Here is an 18,285-nt window from a genome sequence, read left to right on the forward strand (position 1 = left end):
GCTTTGCAACCAAACACTATATTTAAGCTGTTCTAATTTTCAAAGGAGGAATTCTCTGCCGTAGATGCAAAAACTGTGCCTGCATTTAGGCTGAGACCATCAATATGCAAAAAAGCACAGAGTGCTGCCAGGGAGTCCTCCTGGAGGGCAGGGGATGGCTGGGCTGCACCTCCTGGGTACAATGGGTACTCCTGGGATGGGCTGGCAAACATCAGAACTGTGTAGTGCGATTTCATTGCTGGAATTTGAGTGGAGGCCATAACATTGACACACAAATGACCTTAAAATCAGATACAACTGTGAGCCAAAAGAGGAGGCAAAAATGCAGAGCACTAATTGTGAATCCCATTCATCGAGTCTTCTTAGCACTACTGGCTGCAGAATGAACAGAACACTCAGTTACACTGGGCAAGACATGGCACTGGCTTTCATGGTCAGAGAAGAAGGGAAGAAAGCACAAAACACATTTAATTCACTTACTGGAAGACAGCGTATATTTTTTTTAAATAAAGTAAACCGAAGATTTGACATTCAGATGGTAGCTCTCACTTAAAGCACAATTCCTAAGTGCCACAACAGTGGTTTTGGCTCCCTGAACCATTCCTAGCCTCCGATTTCACCTGCCTGGCAAAAGGCATTATTTACGTGCATAATTATACAGGTAATTTGGAGATGCAAGTTGTTGATGGGGGTGACCTGTCACCACCAGTAGCAGTCCGTCATTCTCATCTAAACGCGCCCGCTCATTTGACACTTTTATCCACCTTTCTTCCCGCTGTACCTCAGCACTGAAGGCCAGCAGAGGCTTCCCTTCCCAGTGGCTCTGGGAGCTCTCCAGCCTCAGGTGCCTCTCCAGCTGCCCCAGGAGCATGGCAGTGCTGTTCCAAACGTGTGCCCAGCTGGGCAGGGAGAGCAGCACGGCTCCCTGCTGGGCTGCAGGCGCAGAAAAGTGCCTGTTTGCTATGTCGCACATTGCTCCTAACGCCTGTCTTTGCAGCCAGCCTTACCTGATGTTTAAAAAGGAGTTATAATGCTCATTTATCTGTTCCGGAGGAAAAAAAAATTGTTAATGCAGCCTTTGAATAAGTGCTATCCTGCTCTTTAAATGCTAAAGTTCACTAAAACTCCAGTGATTTATGTGCAGCTTTTGACTGCCAGCACCTGGCAGATGAAGAAACCTACTCAAGCTTCAGTCATAAACAGATAGCATACAATTTAATTTTAATGTGCTCGTTAGTCGTAGCACATTTCAGACATAATTGTGAACGCAACACAAAATTATAGCAAAAAGACAATTTTAATGCTGCTGTAGAAAAAAAGGTTATATGAAGAGTCATATAATGGTGCTTCATTGTCAACAACAAAACAGGGCACAGAGTGCATTACAGTGTCTGTGCTGTTTACATGCCAATATTTTATACATAGATTCTCATATGGTGTCAGCTGTCAGTTACTTCTGCAAATTAACTGCCAAAAATGGAGACGAACAGAATCACTTAGTGTGCTGGTAACCACGGGTTACCTTTCATATGCCTAAAGATAAAGCTGCAGTATGGAATCTTGGGAGAATAATTAGGCAGAACAAAACAGAAAGTTACCAATTGAAATAAAAAGGCATTCTACAATAGGAAATAACAACCAAGAGCGCTTATAAATAAGTAAAAGAGGTTATATCACAGAATGCCTCATAACTTTTAAGCAAAGTATTACAGTACAAACATTTTAAAGGCTTTATCAATGTTTAGGAAATACAGTACAAGTTTTTCAAATAGATTTAACCCTTTGAGCACTGAGTTTATTTTGAATTTTCTCTTTTTATTTTCTTTTATTACTTTTTTTTACTAATAAATACCTTTAAAAGTCACGTTGTGCAAAACAGTTATAATGCATGCCAGGAATGCAGTCCGTGGCTTCTGTTTCTTTAGACGGTTTAAAAAAAGAACAAAAAAAACAAACAAATAAATGATAGCAACACTAATAAATATGCATAATTTAAACATGAACCTCTATTAATATAGATGTACTGTATAGCAAAACAAAACAACACATACTTTGCTTTAAGAATAATGTTTCTGAATACTTTATAAATGCTATCTGTGGTATCTTTCATCATACAATTTACAACGTTTGGATGTTAAAAGGAAAACCGTTAGGCCTAAAAAATGAAATTTACACTATATATAGCAGTTCATACCTGGGGTTATCAGGTACAAAAAACACTGTTGCTAAAAATGCTGAAGAAAAAGAAAATGGCATTAACCACAATCACATTTTCCATAAGAGATTTTGAAATATCTATACAATATATACATCTATGTTTCAATGTGAAAATCATATTTTTAAATTTCAAGGTGTGAGACACCTCTGCATAAATGGAGGTTCATATTTGTAATCAGAACTAAGCTGGTAAGGGTTTAAAAAAAACCATATCCATACATTTTTACCAAATTAATGCAAAAGTGCTTCAAAGTACTCAGAGGGCTAAAGATTACAGGGTGAGAAATACCAGCACACTTAGGTCACATGAAAAAAGTGCACCAGAATCAGTTATAAATGCTTAATTAAACTGTCTGTTAATGCATGCAGCTTGATGCATCAGAGGGATGCATAGCAACTAAATCCAATTTACACAAAGTTCCAAACACTTACCACTGCATTTTAACCTTCATATTTTACCAGTAACAACAGCTGATTATGCACCTCTAAACACTGTACAGTTATACAAAACAGTTCAGCCCAGAGCGACTCTGGAGTTAAAATAAGAACATGTGCCAAGAATTAAACAGTAGCTTTAAGGCGTCTTTGACAGTTTTCCTCAAAGCAAATTACAGTTATTTTAATCAAAAGCAAATGCTACTGCTTCTCTAACTCTGAAACATACAGAAGATGATCCTCTGGTGACTTCCCATGTGTTTTACTAAGATGAAGTTTAACAGCATGCTTGCTTGCAAAAGTCCTGTTACAAAGTTTGCACTGGTAAGAAGTTCCGATATCTTCCTCTGGAGAGGATGTCACCAGCTTTTCAGACGGTGACTTTGCTTGTGCTATCTGATTGTTAATCTGTTCACTGGACAGTTTGGACAAGTCCCTTAACCTGAAACCCAGATGCGATTCAAGATGACTGATATAAGTTGAAGGAGTTCTGATCTGTGAAGCGCAATCATTACAAAAGAACACTGGATGCCCAGTGTCCAAATTTTTAAGGAACTTAGTTCCTCCCGTCCTTCGGAGCTGGTATTTCACATTGGCTAGCCAATGGCTAATGGTGGTCATTGAAAGTCCCGTAAACCTGGAAATGTGCATTCTTTCTTGAGGGCTTAAGTCTGACATTATGTATTTCCCCTCTGAAGTCTGCCGTAAACTGGCTGCAAACTGGGCCTGCAAGATGAGCAAGTGCTGAGGGTTCCAGTTAGACTGACGTCCCTTCCTTTTCTGCGCTGGTGTACTCTCTTCTGGTTCCTCTATTGTGGTACCATCAATGTCAGATTTCTCAGATATGCTGGAAGGTGTGGAAGATTTTGATGTGTGACTTTCTGTCAGGTTCTTCAGCATATCAGATATATCTGACAAGGCATTCTCGCGTAGCGGCGAGTTTGACATGAATGACACGACTGCAGATGTCTTTGCTGTTGTCACTGTAGATGAAGAAGATGCAGAAGATGTCGATGTGGATGACAAAAGCGCTGAACCCAAAGAGCAGCTTTTGTCACTCTTGCCTTTCGTCAAATCTATGGGTTGGTCATTGTTGACATGATAAAAATAACGGTCCAAGTGGTCTGTTTTTTTGGACTGGAGAGGTGGGGTGGCCACTGCAGCCTTTTCTGCCAAACTGTTGCTCATTTTAAAAAGCATGCTCATTGGATCCAACGCGGGCAAAGATGGCTTTGCTGCCTTCCCAAGATGAATATTCATGACAGACTGCAGTGCACTTAATGGGTTTACAAATGGCTGCTCAGGAGGGTGATCAGTAATGATAGCCGTGCTGCTGCTTAAAGAACCTACAATTGACTTAGCAGGCTCTTTCCCATTTTCCACAGGTTCTACAGTTGGACTGTCCTTGCAAACATCTCTTTGAGGGACTGGGCTATTTTGTTGGCTTTTAAAACCACCATCATTGGAGGCCTCCATTTTGAGAGGTTCACTGACTTCACTACTGCACGGTGAAGGTGTTGCACGCTTCATTGGAGAAAGCTTCCCTTCGGGCTCCTTCATTTTTTCCTCTACTTTAGCCACCTTCTCAGTGACTTTCTTTACTAATTCTTCCATGGCGTGAAAATTCGTTTTTGGCACAGGTGAGGTCTGGCTGCTTGGTGGAGATACCAAGGGCTGGCTTTTAGATGGCGATACTAGTTCACTGTTTCCAAACATGGGCTTTAACGGTGCACTCTTCCCAGATGAACCCAATGACAGCTTCATCATATTAGGCAGCTGATAAGCAGCATGAATGCTAGGGTAGCCACCCCAGCTCGGGGTGCCATTCTGGGCTTTATTTATAGCTGATGTAACTGTGTTTTCTAAAGACTTCAATATATCCAGTCCCCCTTTAGGGCTTTCTTCTAGGTCGTTTTCAGTCAAGTAATGGTATTTCGAAGAGATATCATACTTCTCCTCATCCTCACTTGACTTTTCTTTCTCCTTCATTTTGTCATCAGCAGTGCTTCTTTCTTTATCTACTTCTTTTTTTATTTCAACATTTAATTTAGGGGAAACACTAGAAGGCGTATTGGAAGGAGATGTGAAAGTGGTGGCAGCTAGTGGCACAGACTGGACTTTCTCATCTACTAAGGATGTTACCGTAGGCGTTGCTGGGGCTTCTATAATAGGCTTCCCTTTTTTCATGGCAGAGTTGGTGACTTTAATAAAATGTCCCGTCACCATCATGTGGGCAGTGAGTTCCTGCAGAGTGTCATGAGAACTTCCACATTCCATGCACTTCAGAATTTGAGATTTCCTTGCTTCAAAGTGCCAGGCATAACTGGCACCGTTCTGGTGACCATAGCGATTATTTGGTGTAATGTAAGGATTGGAATTCTTTTGAAGTGCATCGTTGGTGTCTGAGACAGGTGCTTTTGGTGTCCCACCTGTGGAATCTGGAGAACTTGGAAGTTCAAGCTCTAGTGATGCTTTCTTTCTAGTAGCTGGGATAATTTTAGCTGCTACAGGTGTAACAGGTTCCTTCAGAGGCACTTTTTGGTAGTGTTTTGTTTTGATCATATGAACACTCAAATCCTGAAGAGATTCAAATGAATGACCACAGTACATACACTTTAATACTTTCTGGGCATCTTCTTTCCCTTCCATTTCAAGCAAAGAACGTTTACGAGGTTTGGACCATCTTTTAGGGTTATTGTTATCAGTTTCATGGTTGTCATCTCGATAATGTCCCGTTTCATTCATGTGCACTGTTAATTCTACTAAAGTATCATAGGCAGCACTGCAGTCTTTACAGCGGAATTTACTGGCTCCAGTAAATATAGAGCCATAAAGCTTACTGCTTTGTCTGTACAATTGAACTGTGCTAAAAAGGCTTGGTTCAGGAAGAATTCTGCTCTGAGAAACTTGCTGCAATGTTTTAGCCATTGCGGTCTGGTGCCAGTCAAAGCTGCCACTTCCACAACTGCTGCTGCTGCTGCTGCTACTGCTGCTGCTGCCATTGTTTTTTTCTGAAATTGGCTGGTGAAGATTCAAATTGAGATTGGACCAGTAGGAATTGGAGAGGAAGTTGTTATATACAGCTTTCATTTGTTCTAAACTATCAGATACGGTAGAGTCTTCAAGTGGTATTGAAACCTCCTTGCTCTCTTCTTCGTTTTTAATAGAACTGCTCTCAAAGTCTGCCATGCGGTCACTCGTCTCACTGATATGTGATTCACTGTCCATTTCATGGCTTGAAAATTCAGCTGCTGGAGAGTTTTGGTAGCTTTGGCAGTTCTTACTGAAGTCTTTTTCTGGACATGCATATTTTGCAGAAGGCTCTCCATCAGCTGTGTTTTCATCAGCTTCCACATCTTCTTCCACCAGTGCTGCTGCTTTTAGTTCATCTGAAACATAGGCTATTATGAAGAGAAGAAAAATAAGTTAGTTTCTGCTGATCATACTTTCACTCAAGTGTTTCAGCCAAAGAACAGCACTTATTTGTAAAATTAAACAGTTAAAATTTAGCGTTTCTTCCGAGCAAGAAAAAAATCTGCTCTTCAAACATAATTTGCCACCTTATTCTTCTCAAGGGGCAACAGCTTGAAATTAAAACTAAATTTGAAATTAATGAAGCACATTCTGGAGGTGGCATTCATTTCTAAAGTAATAAATTACTTGTATCAACCTCAGAGACAGCAGTTCCTGTCTGTCAATTAATATGTCTTATGCTTCTCCTACCCCTAATGCATTTCTTAACAGACAGATTCACAATTTAAATTAAGCAAGCATTTTTTGCTCATTACAGTTTTGAGACTCAATCCTTAATAAATATAGAGTACAACAAACATCAAAAATTCCTACAAAGTAAAAGAATTCCTAATTGCAATAATCAAAAAATGAGATTTTCAAGAAGTTATCATTATTAGTAGTATCATATTTTAAAGGAGGAGAGAGTAAAAGTAGGTGACACAACCTTCTGAAACAACTCACTACGAGTTGAAGGGTATTCATTATGGGTATAACAAATGACCCATTCACATTTAAACATACCTTTCTCAACGAGAAAGCCCATGCAGAATTATGTCAGGAGCTATGTCAGGAGCTAGTTCAAGAAAATTGGTATGCTGTACTCATTCTTGCTGTATAAATATATACAAGACCTTCCAGTGGACCTTACAAATGTCAAAGTGTTTGCTCTTTAGACTACTTTGTCAATATTTACTCAGCATAAGCTACACAGACACCCAACAGGGATCCTGTCTTTTTTTCCTTCTCAAGTAATGTAACTGGTGATGTAAATTTAAGATACTCTTCCTGAATAGGATAGTTGGGAACTGACAGTAAACACGTTCTCTTTTTCTCCACTGCTTCTTTGCACGTATTGTACATACATTAAGTCTATCTTAGTTTTTCCTTCAGGAAAAAAAATTATGGTTAGGTTAAGAGAGGGATCATTAATTGATAAAAAAAAATCTATTTTTACATAGTGAGTTAATTTGCAGCTATTCTTATTAAATAGAATTTAGAATTTGCTTTCAATCTCTGCAATTACAATTACAAACTTCAAAAGAACATGTTTCCAGTAGACGAGGGGTAAGGACACTTGACTTTTGACCTTCCCTGGAACACATCTGGAATGTGTGGGTATCTGTATCGTAAACACATCTATAGCTTGTTTATGCAGGCAATAGTGCAAAGAAGATAATGATTAGCATCCCAAGAACACCTACTCTAGCTCACAGAGAGAAAAATGTAGGACAGTGTAGTAGATATCACATACACAGTATTGAACTTTGCAAATTGTGATTAAATGTTGCCAGAAAATCACAAAAGAAGAAAGCAGCTGTTAAAGCAACAATGAAATTAGGCTTTTAGTTTCGTATGCAGTACTTCTTCATTCAGTTAGGAAATACAAAACATTCACTGCTGTTTCTCACAAGGCTCTGAATAGTAGCAAGTCTTGCTCCAAGCACATAAAATTATATAATCTGATCTACAGAATAGTTGCTAAGCCTCTGAAAGCACAAACACATCACATGAAACAACAGATAATTAAGTATTTCAGTGTAGGTCATTTCAAAACGGAAGAGCCATGCAGCAAAGTTCTTATTTTCAACATTTGTATGAATGTAGTTTGAATTAAGTTTTAAAAATTTCAATTATTAAATTATTTTGAAAACACTGTTAAGATCTGACTTTAAAAGGAGGTATATGTGCTCTAATGAAATAGAGCTGCTCTCTTTTACTTCATTCTATGCTTTTTCAAAATATCTTGAAAGAATTCAAGATTCTTATTTTATGTACACTACAGTCATGCTGGCAATCTGTAGCCAAGATTGGTGTCTATCCAGCAAATGCTTGCAATGAAACCACTACAAAGAATTTAACATCTAAGAAGATGGACTTCACTCAGTACTTTTGTTCCCTTATACATGGTACAGATTCCTTTTCATCTCATATGTTTCTTCCATCGTGTTTCTAAACTCTACCAAATCTTCAGCAAAGGAAAGCATAAGGGTTAAAATTATATACTAAAGCTGAAAAAAAATTAAGTAATCCCTGGTAACATGTAAACAACTGGTTAACAACTGCCTCAGTCTGAAGCACGCCAAAGATCCAAGTGATAAGAATAAGGAAAGATGGAAGGAAGAAATGCCAGCATGAACCAACGATCCTGGAATCAAATGTACTCTTTTCTATCTTGTGGAGTTTTACTTTTACCCCTCCCATTCCTTAGCTGCATGTGAAATTGAAGACAAACTCTCTTTTTAGGACATAAAATCCAAGGTTATTGTCACTCTGCCTGCATTAGCAAGACCTGCACACCTGCAGATTGAGATGAAAGACCAAGGCACCTTATAAACGTACCCACTCTTTGCTCCTTCTGTCCACTGCGTGCTCATTCTCACACCAAAGCCCTGGGCCCTACAGACCATGCAGAGGTGCTCCTGTAGGCTGCTTAGTCCTTAATTTGTGTGGTTTTCTTTACATTTTTGTTTCTCTTATTAAAATCTTATGAATTTTGTTTGGATGAAACACTCATATTGTCACATTCACAGCTTTTTTCAAGAGCGACTTTTATACTGGGGAAAAACTCCAGCATGTGGCTCATTTAAATGTAAATCTATTTACCTTTCATGCTTTCTTTGCCCTTTTCACCAACTATCAAGTATATTTGCGTGTTAACCAGGAGCTGCCTCCTTTGTAGCTGTTCTCCCTCCTAAGCTCAAGCTGCAAAGCCAAGTTGTGACATCGATCTTTAATCTAGATATGTGGGAAATGAGACACAAATGACAGCATGGAATTTAACTCTGCAACTTTAATAAAGTGACAGTTTGAACAACTCCTTCTGCTCTTTCCACTGCACAAGGGAAAGGAGCGATGAAACACAACTTACTTGAACTTCTTCAGTCCTTTCACTTAGAACATACCCCTCGGTGGTTTGTGGAAGAAGCTTATAACATCTTATTCCAAAGGCTGGTCATCTAGCATTTGCCTTCAGGGCTGGTGCGTAGCAGCAGGAGGCAACCCACCAAATCCTGGGCCATACAAACACATAATAGCAGATTTGGGCCATTCTGAAAGATTTCCAGCATCTACATTTAAGTTTACAGTGACTGAAAGGCTCATCACTCCCTGAAGCCTTGTCCTCTGAGCATTGATGCAACAGACAATGTGCACATCTCCTCCTCAGAAAACCCTGCCAAACTGTTATCAGCACTGTGGGACAGATGAAGATAGAGGGTTAAGGCCAAAAGACAATTCCACACCATCAAACAGTATGGGAAGCTCTGATCCTGCCGACCTCACTACACTCGGCTCAGAGGAGTGGAACAACTGGTGCTGTCTGCGTGCAGATGGTGACAGCTTTGCTGTTACAGAGCGCAGGACAAGGAAGGCAGAGAGATTTTGTCTTAGGTTAAGCACCTACAGGAAGAGCAAAGACACTACGCAGAAAAGAAGAACAAAATCAGGAGGTGATGGTAAAACAAAGAACCCTGCAACTTTTCATTGAGATCTACTGCCTGGTGGAGACTGTTTTTAAGAAGCACTGGCTCCAGCCCATCTTTGCTCAGCCACTTGCTTCTTATTAGAAATAAAAAACAAAAGAGAGATTCTCGGTTTGATGTGTTTCACGTACAAAGTAACGCCTAAACAGCAGGGCATCTGTACAACCTTTCTTCAATGCCTTGACAGCAAAGTATGAGGTAAAAAAACCCAACACTTTAAAGGCAATCCTAACAGCAGAAGAAGTTAATAAGAATGGAAATGAAAGAAATTATGTGCTTCTATATTTTTGTTTTTTACTTCCCAGTGTCAAAGAAGAAAAAAAGTCACAGTTTCCCAAAAAGTTTTTAGTTTACATCTTGTAGGACATCAAAACCCACAGGAAATTGGCTGCAAGATGAGTATTGTTGTTAGAGCGACACAGTATTTGACAAAAGATGGGAAGTAGTTCTATGGGGAGGCTCTCAGTTCCTACAGAAGATGAGGGCATTAAAGGGATTCCGAAACCTACTGCAGGTGCAGCTATACAGAGGTTGAGAACAGACAGTTCCCTCATTAATATTTATTATAATTATTAACTAAACTGCTAGGTAAAAATGAAATTAACACATTTGATATAAATACATAAATGTAAGCTGTGGTATAATGGAATTCATTTCCACAGAAGAGGGAATTACCTTCATAACTGAGCTATGGATCATTTCTTTGCCAGTGGAAATAAATTGTGATACATCACTACCTAAAGTGATGTATATAGATACCTCTTGCATTGACACTAATAAACTGATGGACTTCTTTCTATGCAGACACCAGAAGAACTATAGACACCACAGATACTATATACATGTATACACCATCTGCATCTGAGACCATATATTTTGGCTTATATTTAATTGGAGCATTTTTGAAATGTCTTGTTTTAATTATGTGCTTTTTGCACCAATACTTTATTTTAGTTAGCTTACTGGTATAAATAAGAACTAGAATACAAGCTTTCTCCTTGAAAAAATATCAAAAAATTCAAATATTCTTCTTGCAAGAAAAAAAAATGTTTGACTACAAAAGTCAAGCATCCAGTGGTTCATCAAAATTCTTCAATTCCTTGGATTTTTTCTGGCTTTAACAAAACAGCCTTATACTAGAAAATCACAACCAACTTTATTACTTATTTATGCATGGTTTGAAATAATCGTTCAATAGTAAGGTTCATTTCCTAAACCATCTGATTTTTGAGTGCATCTTGAAAAAAGCATCTTACCCCCTTAACAAAACCTGAATCCATTTTAATCTCACACCTTGAGAACAAAAGAAAGGTTGAGAGTAAGAAGGATACAGTCATCTAAGGAATTACCCTTTTTTAAAAGCAACCAAACAAAAAAAAAAATTAGGCAATCTACAGAAAAATAGTTGAGGAGTCCACAGTTTCTGTGGAGCCATTCAGCCAATGAGGGGCACGGCCCGAACGCAAGCCAAGGAAATGGCAAGAGGAAACAGAAGTTCTCAGATGTTCTGACTGTGCCAATGGACCCGTGCTCACACAATTAATGAAGAGAGGCAAGAGAAAATGCAGTGGATTGAGTCAATCAAAGACGTAACATAACTGTAGGCATACAAAAGTTAGTCTGTTAGAAAACTCCCACTCCACAGGCCTTTCAGTTACAGGAGGAAAGGCAAACATCTCACCCACAACATAAGCTATTTCTACACGGAGATTGACTAATAATTCACATGTAGCTGAAACTGTTTGAGACTCCACCACATGGCAGAGCTGTTAGTGTACTCCTCAGGAGGCAAAAGAAGGGGAAAGCAGGAGAGCCTCCCTGCTCACCTGAATGGCGTGTGAGAACACTGCTTATAAACAGGCATGGCCATGCACCTTGACCTGTTAGAAAGGTCAAAGGTTCTATTTCACACAGGCATTACTGTCTGTTGCGGGAGACAAATGCTGTTTCCAGGAGGAGAGGCCAGCATTTCTCTCACCTGTTGGCTGAAGCAGCTGGTGCTCTGCACTAAGATACGATCCTACTCCAAAACTGATTATTTTGCCCATTGGCAAGATCAAGAATATTCATTTGAACATGCTGATTTGATGTGGTATACATGACTCATGCTTGTTTAGCTGTCTGGGTGTTTTTTTTTCCTGGTGTTTTGATACATTTGCAGCATTTTCGCACCAATAACGCTGTACTATGAAGTTATGGGAATCAGCACATGGATGGATGTCACACAGCACGCCAATCTAATGGGTGACTATCATTAGGCACCAGAAACTTTGAAGTGTACTTCTGTTTGTTTCTTTATGAATATACTGCAGCAGCTATCTGATACAAAGAGCTTAGAAACAGGCCAAAGGAAGCTAGTCAGCTGCTCTAATCCAGCATCCTGGCCTGGTATTATGTTTGGAGCAACTTCACAGAGCTCAAATCGACCGCTAAGAGCTAAGAGTTGAGAATTACATGGAAAAGAATACAGAGTGAAGAGATGGGATTAAAAACTGAGTTTACATGTAATTACTGTTCGGAACATAGAGCAAAAGCAAAGCAAGCTGGTTGCAAGCACCTTTTCCTCATGCTGCTGTACTATATACTCCCCCAGCTTTTGTGTAGCTTTTAAAGTAGGGTGAAAATTCCCATCTAATTTTGACTTCAGACTTAACTCTGCAATATGAAAGCTACCACAGCAGCAACCTACAAATGAAAACAGTAAACATTCAAAAATTGCTACTAATTCTCCTAACGGAGGAATTTATCTTCCTAGAACCAAATACTGTTTGGGCATTTGTTAAATGAGATATTCCTGTGCAAAGCTCACATTTATGTATTATCTCCTTCATTAAATACACACCTGAAAAAACAGAATGCTATTATATTAAATGCTGGCTTAGAAACAATCTAGCACCACTGGAAAATATCACTGTAACATGGTGTTCAAAAGATTCAGTGAGTGCTTTACTCTTCACAGCAACCCTGTTCTTATTCAAAGTTTATAGCTGCAGACCTGGAAATTCAAATAGCTAAAAATTACTTGCCCAGTGCCAGACAAGAAGACAAGTAAAGAAGCCAACAACTCCTGCAGGTTAATATATATAATGAAGCTATTTACACAAAATATGACAAGAAAGCTTAAGTCTGTGTTTCTGTTCCTGTGCTTCTTCACAGTGTGTGTATGTGACTGCAACCTACGTCTATAATTGAAAATAATTGACAGTTTTCAGCTTCCTCCAGGTAGGCTGTGAGCATCCGTTTCACTAGGGCTGCACTAGAGATGAAAGATGATGGATCATGCCCCACTCCTCCAAGGCTGTCTCTGCCTTGCCTTCAGACTGAACTCCCCAAATTAAACTTGTTTTTTTTAGGGTTCTTCTAAAATCTGCTCAATTTATCCACTCATTAAGTACAACATCCGATCTTCCTAACATGGAGAACAGCACACAGTCACATCACAGAGCAATGTAACCTTGTGCACATAGGGTTTTGTGAGGTCAGCCTGAAATCTGTCTCTCTTTGAGAGCTGATCTGCCTTCTCACACAGTATGTTTCTAACAAAAAGCAATTAACAATTAAAAAAATTTTGAGAGACAACCCAGTCCAAATTACTCCCATGTATAATGCACAAAACCATTTTAAAAGAGATTTTCTCACATAAAACTTGCTTCCAGATGCCATAATTGTATGGTTGGAAGAGAGCATCACGCTTAGGAGAAACCAGTCTAACAGTTCAGACAGCCTGCCTGGTCTGGAAAAACAGATCCTTTATTTTGTTCTCCTGAATTTGCAGCCACACATACACAATAGGGCTGGCTTCCTAAAACACTACCACACAGAAGCAGGGGGACAGTTTACGTCCTGCTCTGCGTGCCCCCAGTTGATGACCAGAAGCAGCACACGATTGCTGTGTCAACACTATGGGCTTCTGTGAGGACAAAAGGCCATTGCTTGCTATTGTATTTGCACTTGAGGACAGCAGAGATTTTGATGGTCCCTATGAGCTGGAATGTCTGGCTGATCCTGCTGGAAGAGAAATGGGAGAAAAAAATGCCTTGGCCTTTCCTGTCACAGCATAAACCATCTTTCACAAGTACTGTCAGAACTAGATCAAACAGGTACGTACGAAACAAAGACTGTGAACACCCACTGGGAATTCTCACTTGCTGTTTGGTTCAAGATTGATGGCCATCAATACTCAGAGTGCCTTCCTCTTCCTCCCCACCCTGCAGGTCAATGGGAAGGGTGACCTTCCTGCCAGAACACCAAAGGCAAATATGCTCACCAAAGCACCAAAGCTCACTGCAGGAATACCAAGCTCTCCACGAGCCCTTGAGAGGCTCACAAGCCAGCTCGCCGGTCACAGAGAGGGGCAGCACGGGGGGCTCAAGAGCCAGACATAAACTGTTGGCGTAAACAGCTCATAAGCAGCCCCACAGTCTGAAAACATTCACATAAACTTAACAAATACAATTAAGTATGTGCATTAGTAACAGGAAAAAAAAAATCTACATTTGCTGTATAAATTATTCATCACAAGTAAATGTGATCTACTCTAAGTGAGACAAAACTGGTTTTCTGTTGGTTTCTAAGACAGTTGCTTCGTGTAAAGTACTACACACGTATTAGATTATCCCACTCCAGGCAAGCACATATTACAGAAAGAAATAAGTAGAGAAAAAAGCCTCATGTTATGCCTTCCCCCTGATTTTGATTTAGGAGGTATATTGCTTTTTGGACTCCTCATAGGATTTTTCTATGCATAGAACTACCATTTCCTCAAGTAGACAAAAATATTTACTGGAATCTCCAAAGAATAAAATATTTGGATATATATATTTTTTTAAATAACATTCACTGTCAACATACTGTTAAGAACAGCCACATTCTCTACACGACCTTTTGAATTGGTACTAAAACACGCAGTGACGCAATCACTGCTTGCTATCAGCATTTGGGTGGCATCTTTCTTTTAATCACTGAAAAGCACTCAGGGCATTCACCAAACTAATACAAGATTCACAGTCAAATCCAGGATAAGCAGGCATGAGCATAAAAGTTCTCAATATGGCTCTAATAGCTCTTAATTATTATAATCCTTCACTGAGCAAACAGATGTTGTAAGGGAACTTTAGTTTCTTCGAATGTAGTAATCAAACCATTCTGCTTCTGCCCTGCCTCTTTTCAGTAAATGCTTTGTATAGCAGAGTGGAAACAGCAAATTTCGTGGCAAAATGACCATTTAATTGTCACAAAAATCTGTTTTTGAACAAAACTGATGTTGTCATTTCTTTTCATCCACATTTCTCTGAGCCTTCTGATTGCAGTTTAGAATTGTGGTGACTGAAAAACCTTACACCTTACTTTCTAAGTGCCCCACATCTTTGGTCGCTCCCAAACTGCCCACATCTTACAAGCTTTACAGTGACCACAACGCAGGCTGTGTATCTGTGTTTAATCATTCTAACATTAACATACATCCCTGGAGCTGCAGCCTTCATTTTTCTAGCCAACTTTAAATTCCCATTGAAGCCTTTCATACAGTACTTTCAATAGCTATTTTGGTTGCAGTGAGTACTTACAATAAACTCCATACAAAGGTATGAATGGTATAGTAGAAATCCAAATGATTTCAATCACAATTTCAGCTATTGTGAACTTGTACTTATAATGAAGTTTCTCCATGAAAAAAGGAGTTCACTGTGGGCCAACAGAGCTTTGTGTCCTTTCACAGTTTTTATTCAGCCCTCATTTAAGAAAAACAACTATTGACTACTATATGAATCTGAGGACTTAGAGAAAGCAAGGATCCCAAGGATTACCTCTACAAGATGGCCCCCACTTGTTTTGTATAGATAGCAAAAAAAAAAAAAAAAAAAAAGCACTGAATATTCATTTCACTCATTTGCTAACTATACTAATATACTCTTTTGTAAATGAGTCTCTATCTCCAGCACTAGCTATTGAACTGAAGGGTATTTGAATAGGTGGGTTTTGCTATAATGCCACACTAAGATAATGTGCTAGAAACAAATGGTTCACTGATTCCTGAATAGAAAATTTGCTGGAAAACCCTGAGAACCAGAAGATGAGGGGGAGGGGATTAAAATGTCTCATCAGAGCCACCAACCAAACCCCTGTCATTTTTAAAAGATGCTCCTATGGCACAATATGAATAGTTTATAGCCACAATTGTGAACATTCAATGTCATATAAGAAAAGACACTTGTCAAGAGCCTTTCCCTTACAAGCACCCTCATCATGACCTGTGTTAATGAAGTTAATTGAATTTAAGATCAATAATGGTTAATTATTGCAATTTGACATTCTGAGATAAATGGCTTTAAGACAGAGAAATGTGTGTGTATGTGAATTCTCTCCAAAGAAGGTGAACATGTTACAGCCTAAGAGGGATCACACAGTCCTTCCATTGATCCTGGTACAATCTGATCGACCTAATCCTCTGATGAATGTGGGCTTTTCACAGCTACAAGTAAATGTTCTACAAGACTACTCTAACCCTTGTCACTGACCAAATCTATATGAGCTGTACACTAGAAATCTATTGAGATAGATTAAAGAACTGCTGTAGAAACAAGAGATGCTTCAATAAAGATGAAGTTTTATTATATTGACTACTAATGTTACATGCACTATGTAATTATGAATGCTTACAGATCATAAGAGCTTAATTTTGGCCAGTTGGATGTAAATGATCGTGATTGAAAAACAGTATGAAATTAAAAAAAAAAAAAAAGATAAAATAATCTAACAACCACCGTGAATTTGATCAATTATTATACGTGAATGTTCAATAAGCAAGAGATTTCAAGATCACCCTCGTAATGTGCCAGAAGATGCTCGCAGACAGGTATTTATTTCATAAAGTCACTCATCAACCCGCTTCATTTAGGGTTTTTTTTTGAGTTTACTTTCCAGTAGTTCCTGGAAGACATTTTTTCAAACGTGTTAGTAATGATATTCTTACATGCATACCGAACAAGTTAAATGACCACTTACAAGATTTATAATGACAAAGTAAATGTCAAGGAAAAAGTATTACTGATTGCAGAGCACTGACAATAAAAAGCCGCTGAAGAGTTCTGTCAAAATGTAAGATTATGCAAAAACACTATTGAGAACACTGCTAATCATCTGCTCTTGTCAATTACTTGAAGGGTATCTGACAGCATATTTACATTAAACACATTTCAGTAGCAAAATCCTTAATGCTGTATCAGAATATTTTCATTATCATTAGAAATCCTCTAAAAAGTCCTTTTGCAGCAGAGCATTATAGCAACAATGATGTAATATCTACCTCTGTACCAGGCATCTATTTCACGCTATTATAGCTACATAACATTTGAAATAATACAACCAAAGATTAAATATACATGTAAGACGGCAGTCTCCATGTTCCCTTACACAGTGTTGGTACTTTTCAAGTTATAGCTTTGTAGGAGTCTCAAACTAAGCACAAATGAATGATCTGTCTTTGTCTGGCCATTCTTTTAGCCTTTTACTCCTCGTGTGGCTGTATTTTATTATGGCAAAAGACATTATCAAGCAGACATTTTTTCTAAATCTTTGATTGTAACTTACAATTCAGCTGCTTTATGAAGAGCCACATTAACCACCAGTACCTTTCACCCGCAGTGGAAACTTATTTTAGTTACGTCTATCTTATACTTTATGGAACCCTTCCTGCAAAATAGAGAAATAAATGAAATATAATGAAAATGAAATGTTGATCCTTTCCATGCTTCAGCAGGCGTTACTAAAAAAGCATACATAACCCTGTTGGATGCGTAAAACAGTACGCATGCATAAAAATGGACAGAGCGTAAACACGAGCTGCCTTTCAGAAGGAATTCATTGTGGCATAGAGAAAAAGGAAGGAAAATTCAATCCCTAACGTGGCTCGCAGGATCGATTCATGGTCCCTCCACTACCTTTGCTGCAGACAACACACTTAAACTCAGTTTACCTGTCTGTAAAATTGGAAAATAGTCCTGATGCTCTTATTGCATTTAAGAAAACACTCACTGAAACGAACCTTGCAGAAAGCCCAGCTCACACCTCACAACCTGGATTAAATTCAATCCTCATTCAAACCATACAGCTAAGTGGCATTACACACACAGCCTTCACTTTTTAAGTCAAAGACAAAGGTGATTTGTGTAATAATAAAATACAAATCTGAAACGAGTTCAATGTGAGTCAGTGTGTTGTACACACACCCATTCTGATGTACCTATCCACGTCTACTTGCTTTCATCTGAAAATGCGACAGAAAACTCCACCCTGCCAGCATGCAAAACCTGCAGCAAGCAGGGCCAGCAGCTTGTCCTTCCATCCTCACATGCAGCAGCCTTTGATGCGGCATGGAAGCACCTGCAAGCATAAGCAGCAACAATCGCTGTACCCTACTGGGTGTTGCACAGACCTGATGCTATTCCAAGGTGCTCATAGCTACAGACAGACAGACTTCTGCTCTCCTCTGAGCTGCTGGCCCTGCCCAGCTAACTGCAGTCCAATTCCAGCCAAGTCACCTGAAAAAAAACACTGCTGCATGGTTTCTGTGCCTCTATGGTGCGGCCCTCCTCTTCGTCCTGTCCACATCAATCCCAAGCCCTCCACTCATTTCTGAGAC

The 18,285-nt window shown here is 39.1% G+C and overlaps 1 protein-coding gene across 1 annotated transcript in view; it reads right to left on the bottom strand.

Moving 5' to 3' along the window:
• Window positions 1–608: 608 nt before the first annotated feature.
• Window positions 609–18,285, bottom strand: part of TSHZ3 (teashirt zinc finger homeobox 3) — a 61,303-nt gene continuing 43,626 nt past the window's right edge. Inside the window, exon 2 of the mRNA XM_042821751.1 lies at window positions 609–6,053. Coding sequence (XP_042677685.1) covers window positions 2,854–6,053 — 3,200 coding nt within the window. The 3' untranslated portion in view covers window positions 609–2,853. The remainder of the gene's footprint in view (window positions 6,054–18,285) is intronic.

This window comes from Centrocercus urophasianus, unplaced genomic scaffold (genome assembly GCF_019232065.1).
Source record: "Centrocercus urophasianus isolate 14NV4802_14NV808 unplaced genomic scaffold, USGS_Curo_1.0 seq_2, whole genome shotgun sequence".
Classification (NCBI taxonomy): Eukaryota; Metazoa; Chordata; class Aves; order Galliformes; family Phasianidae; genus Centrocercus; species Centrocercus urophasianus.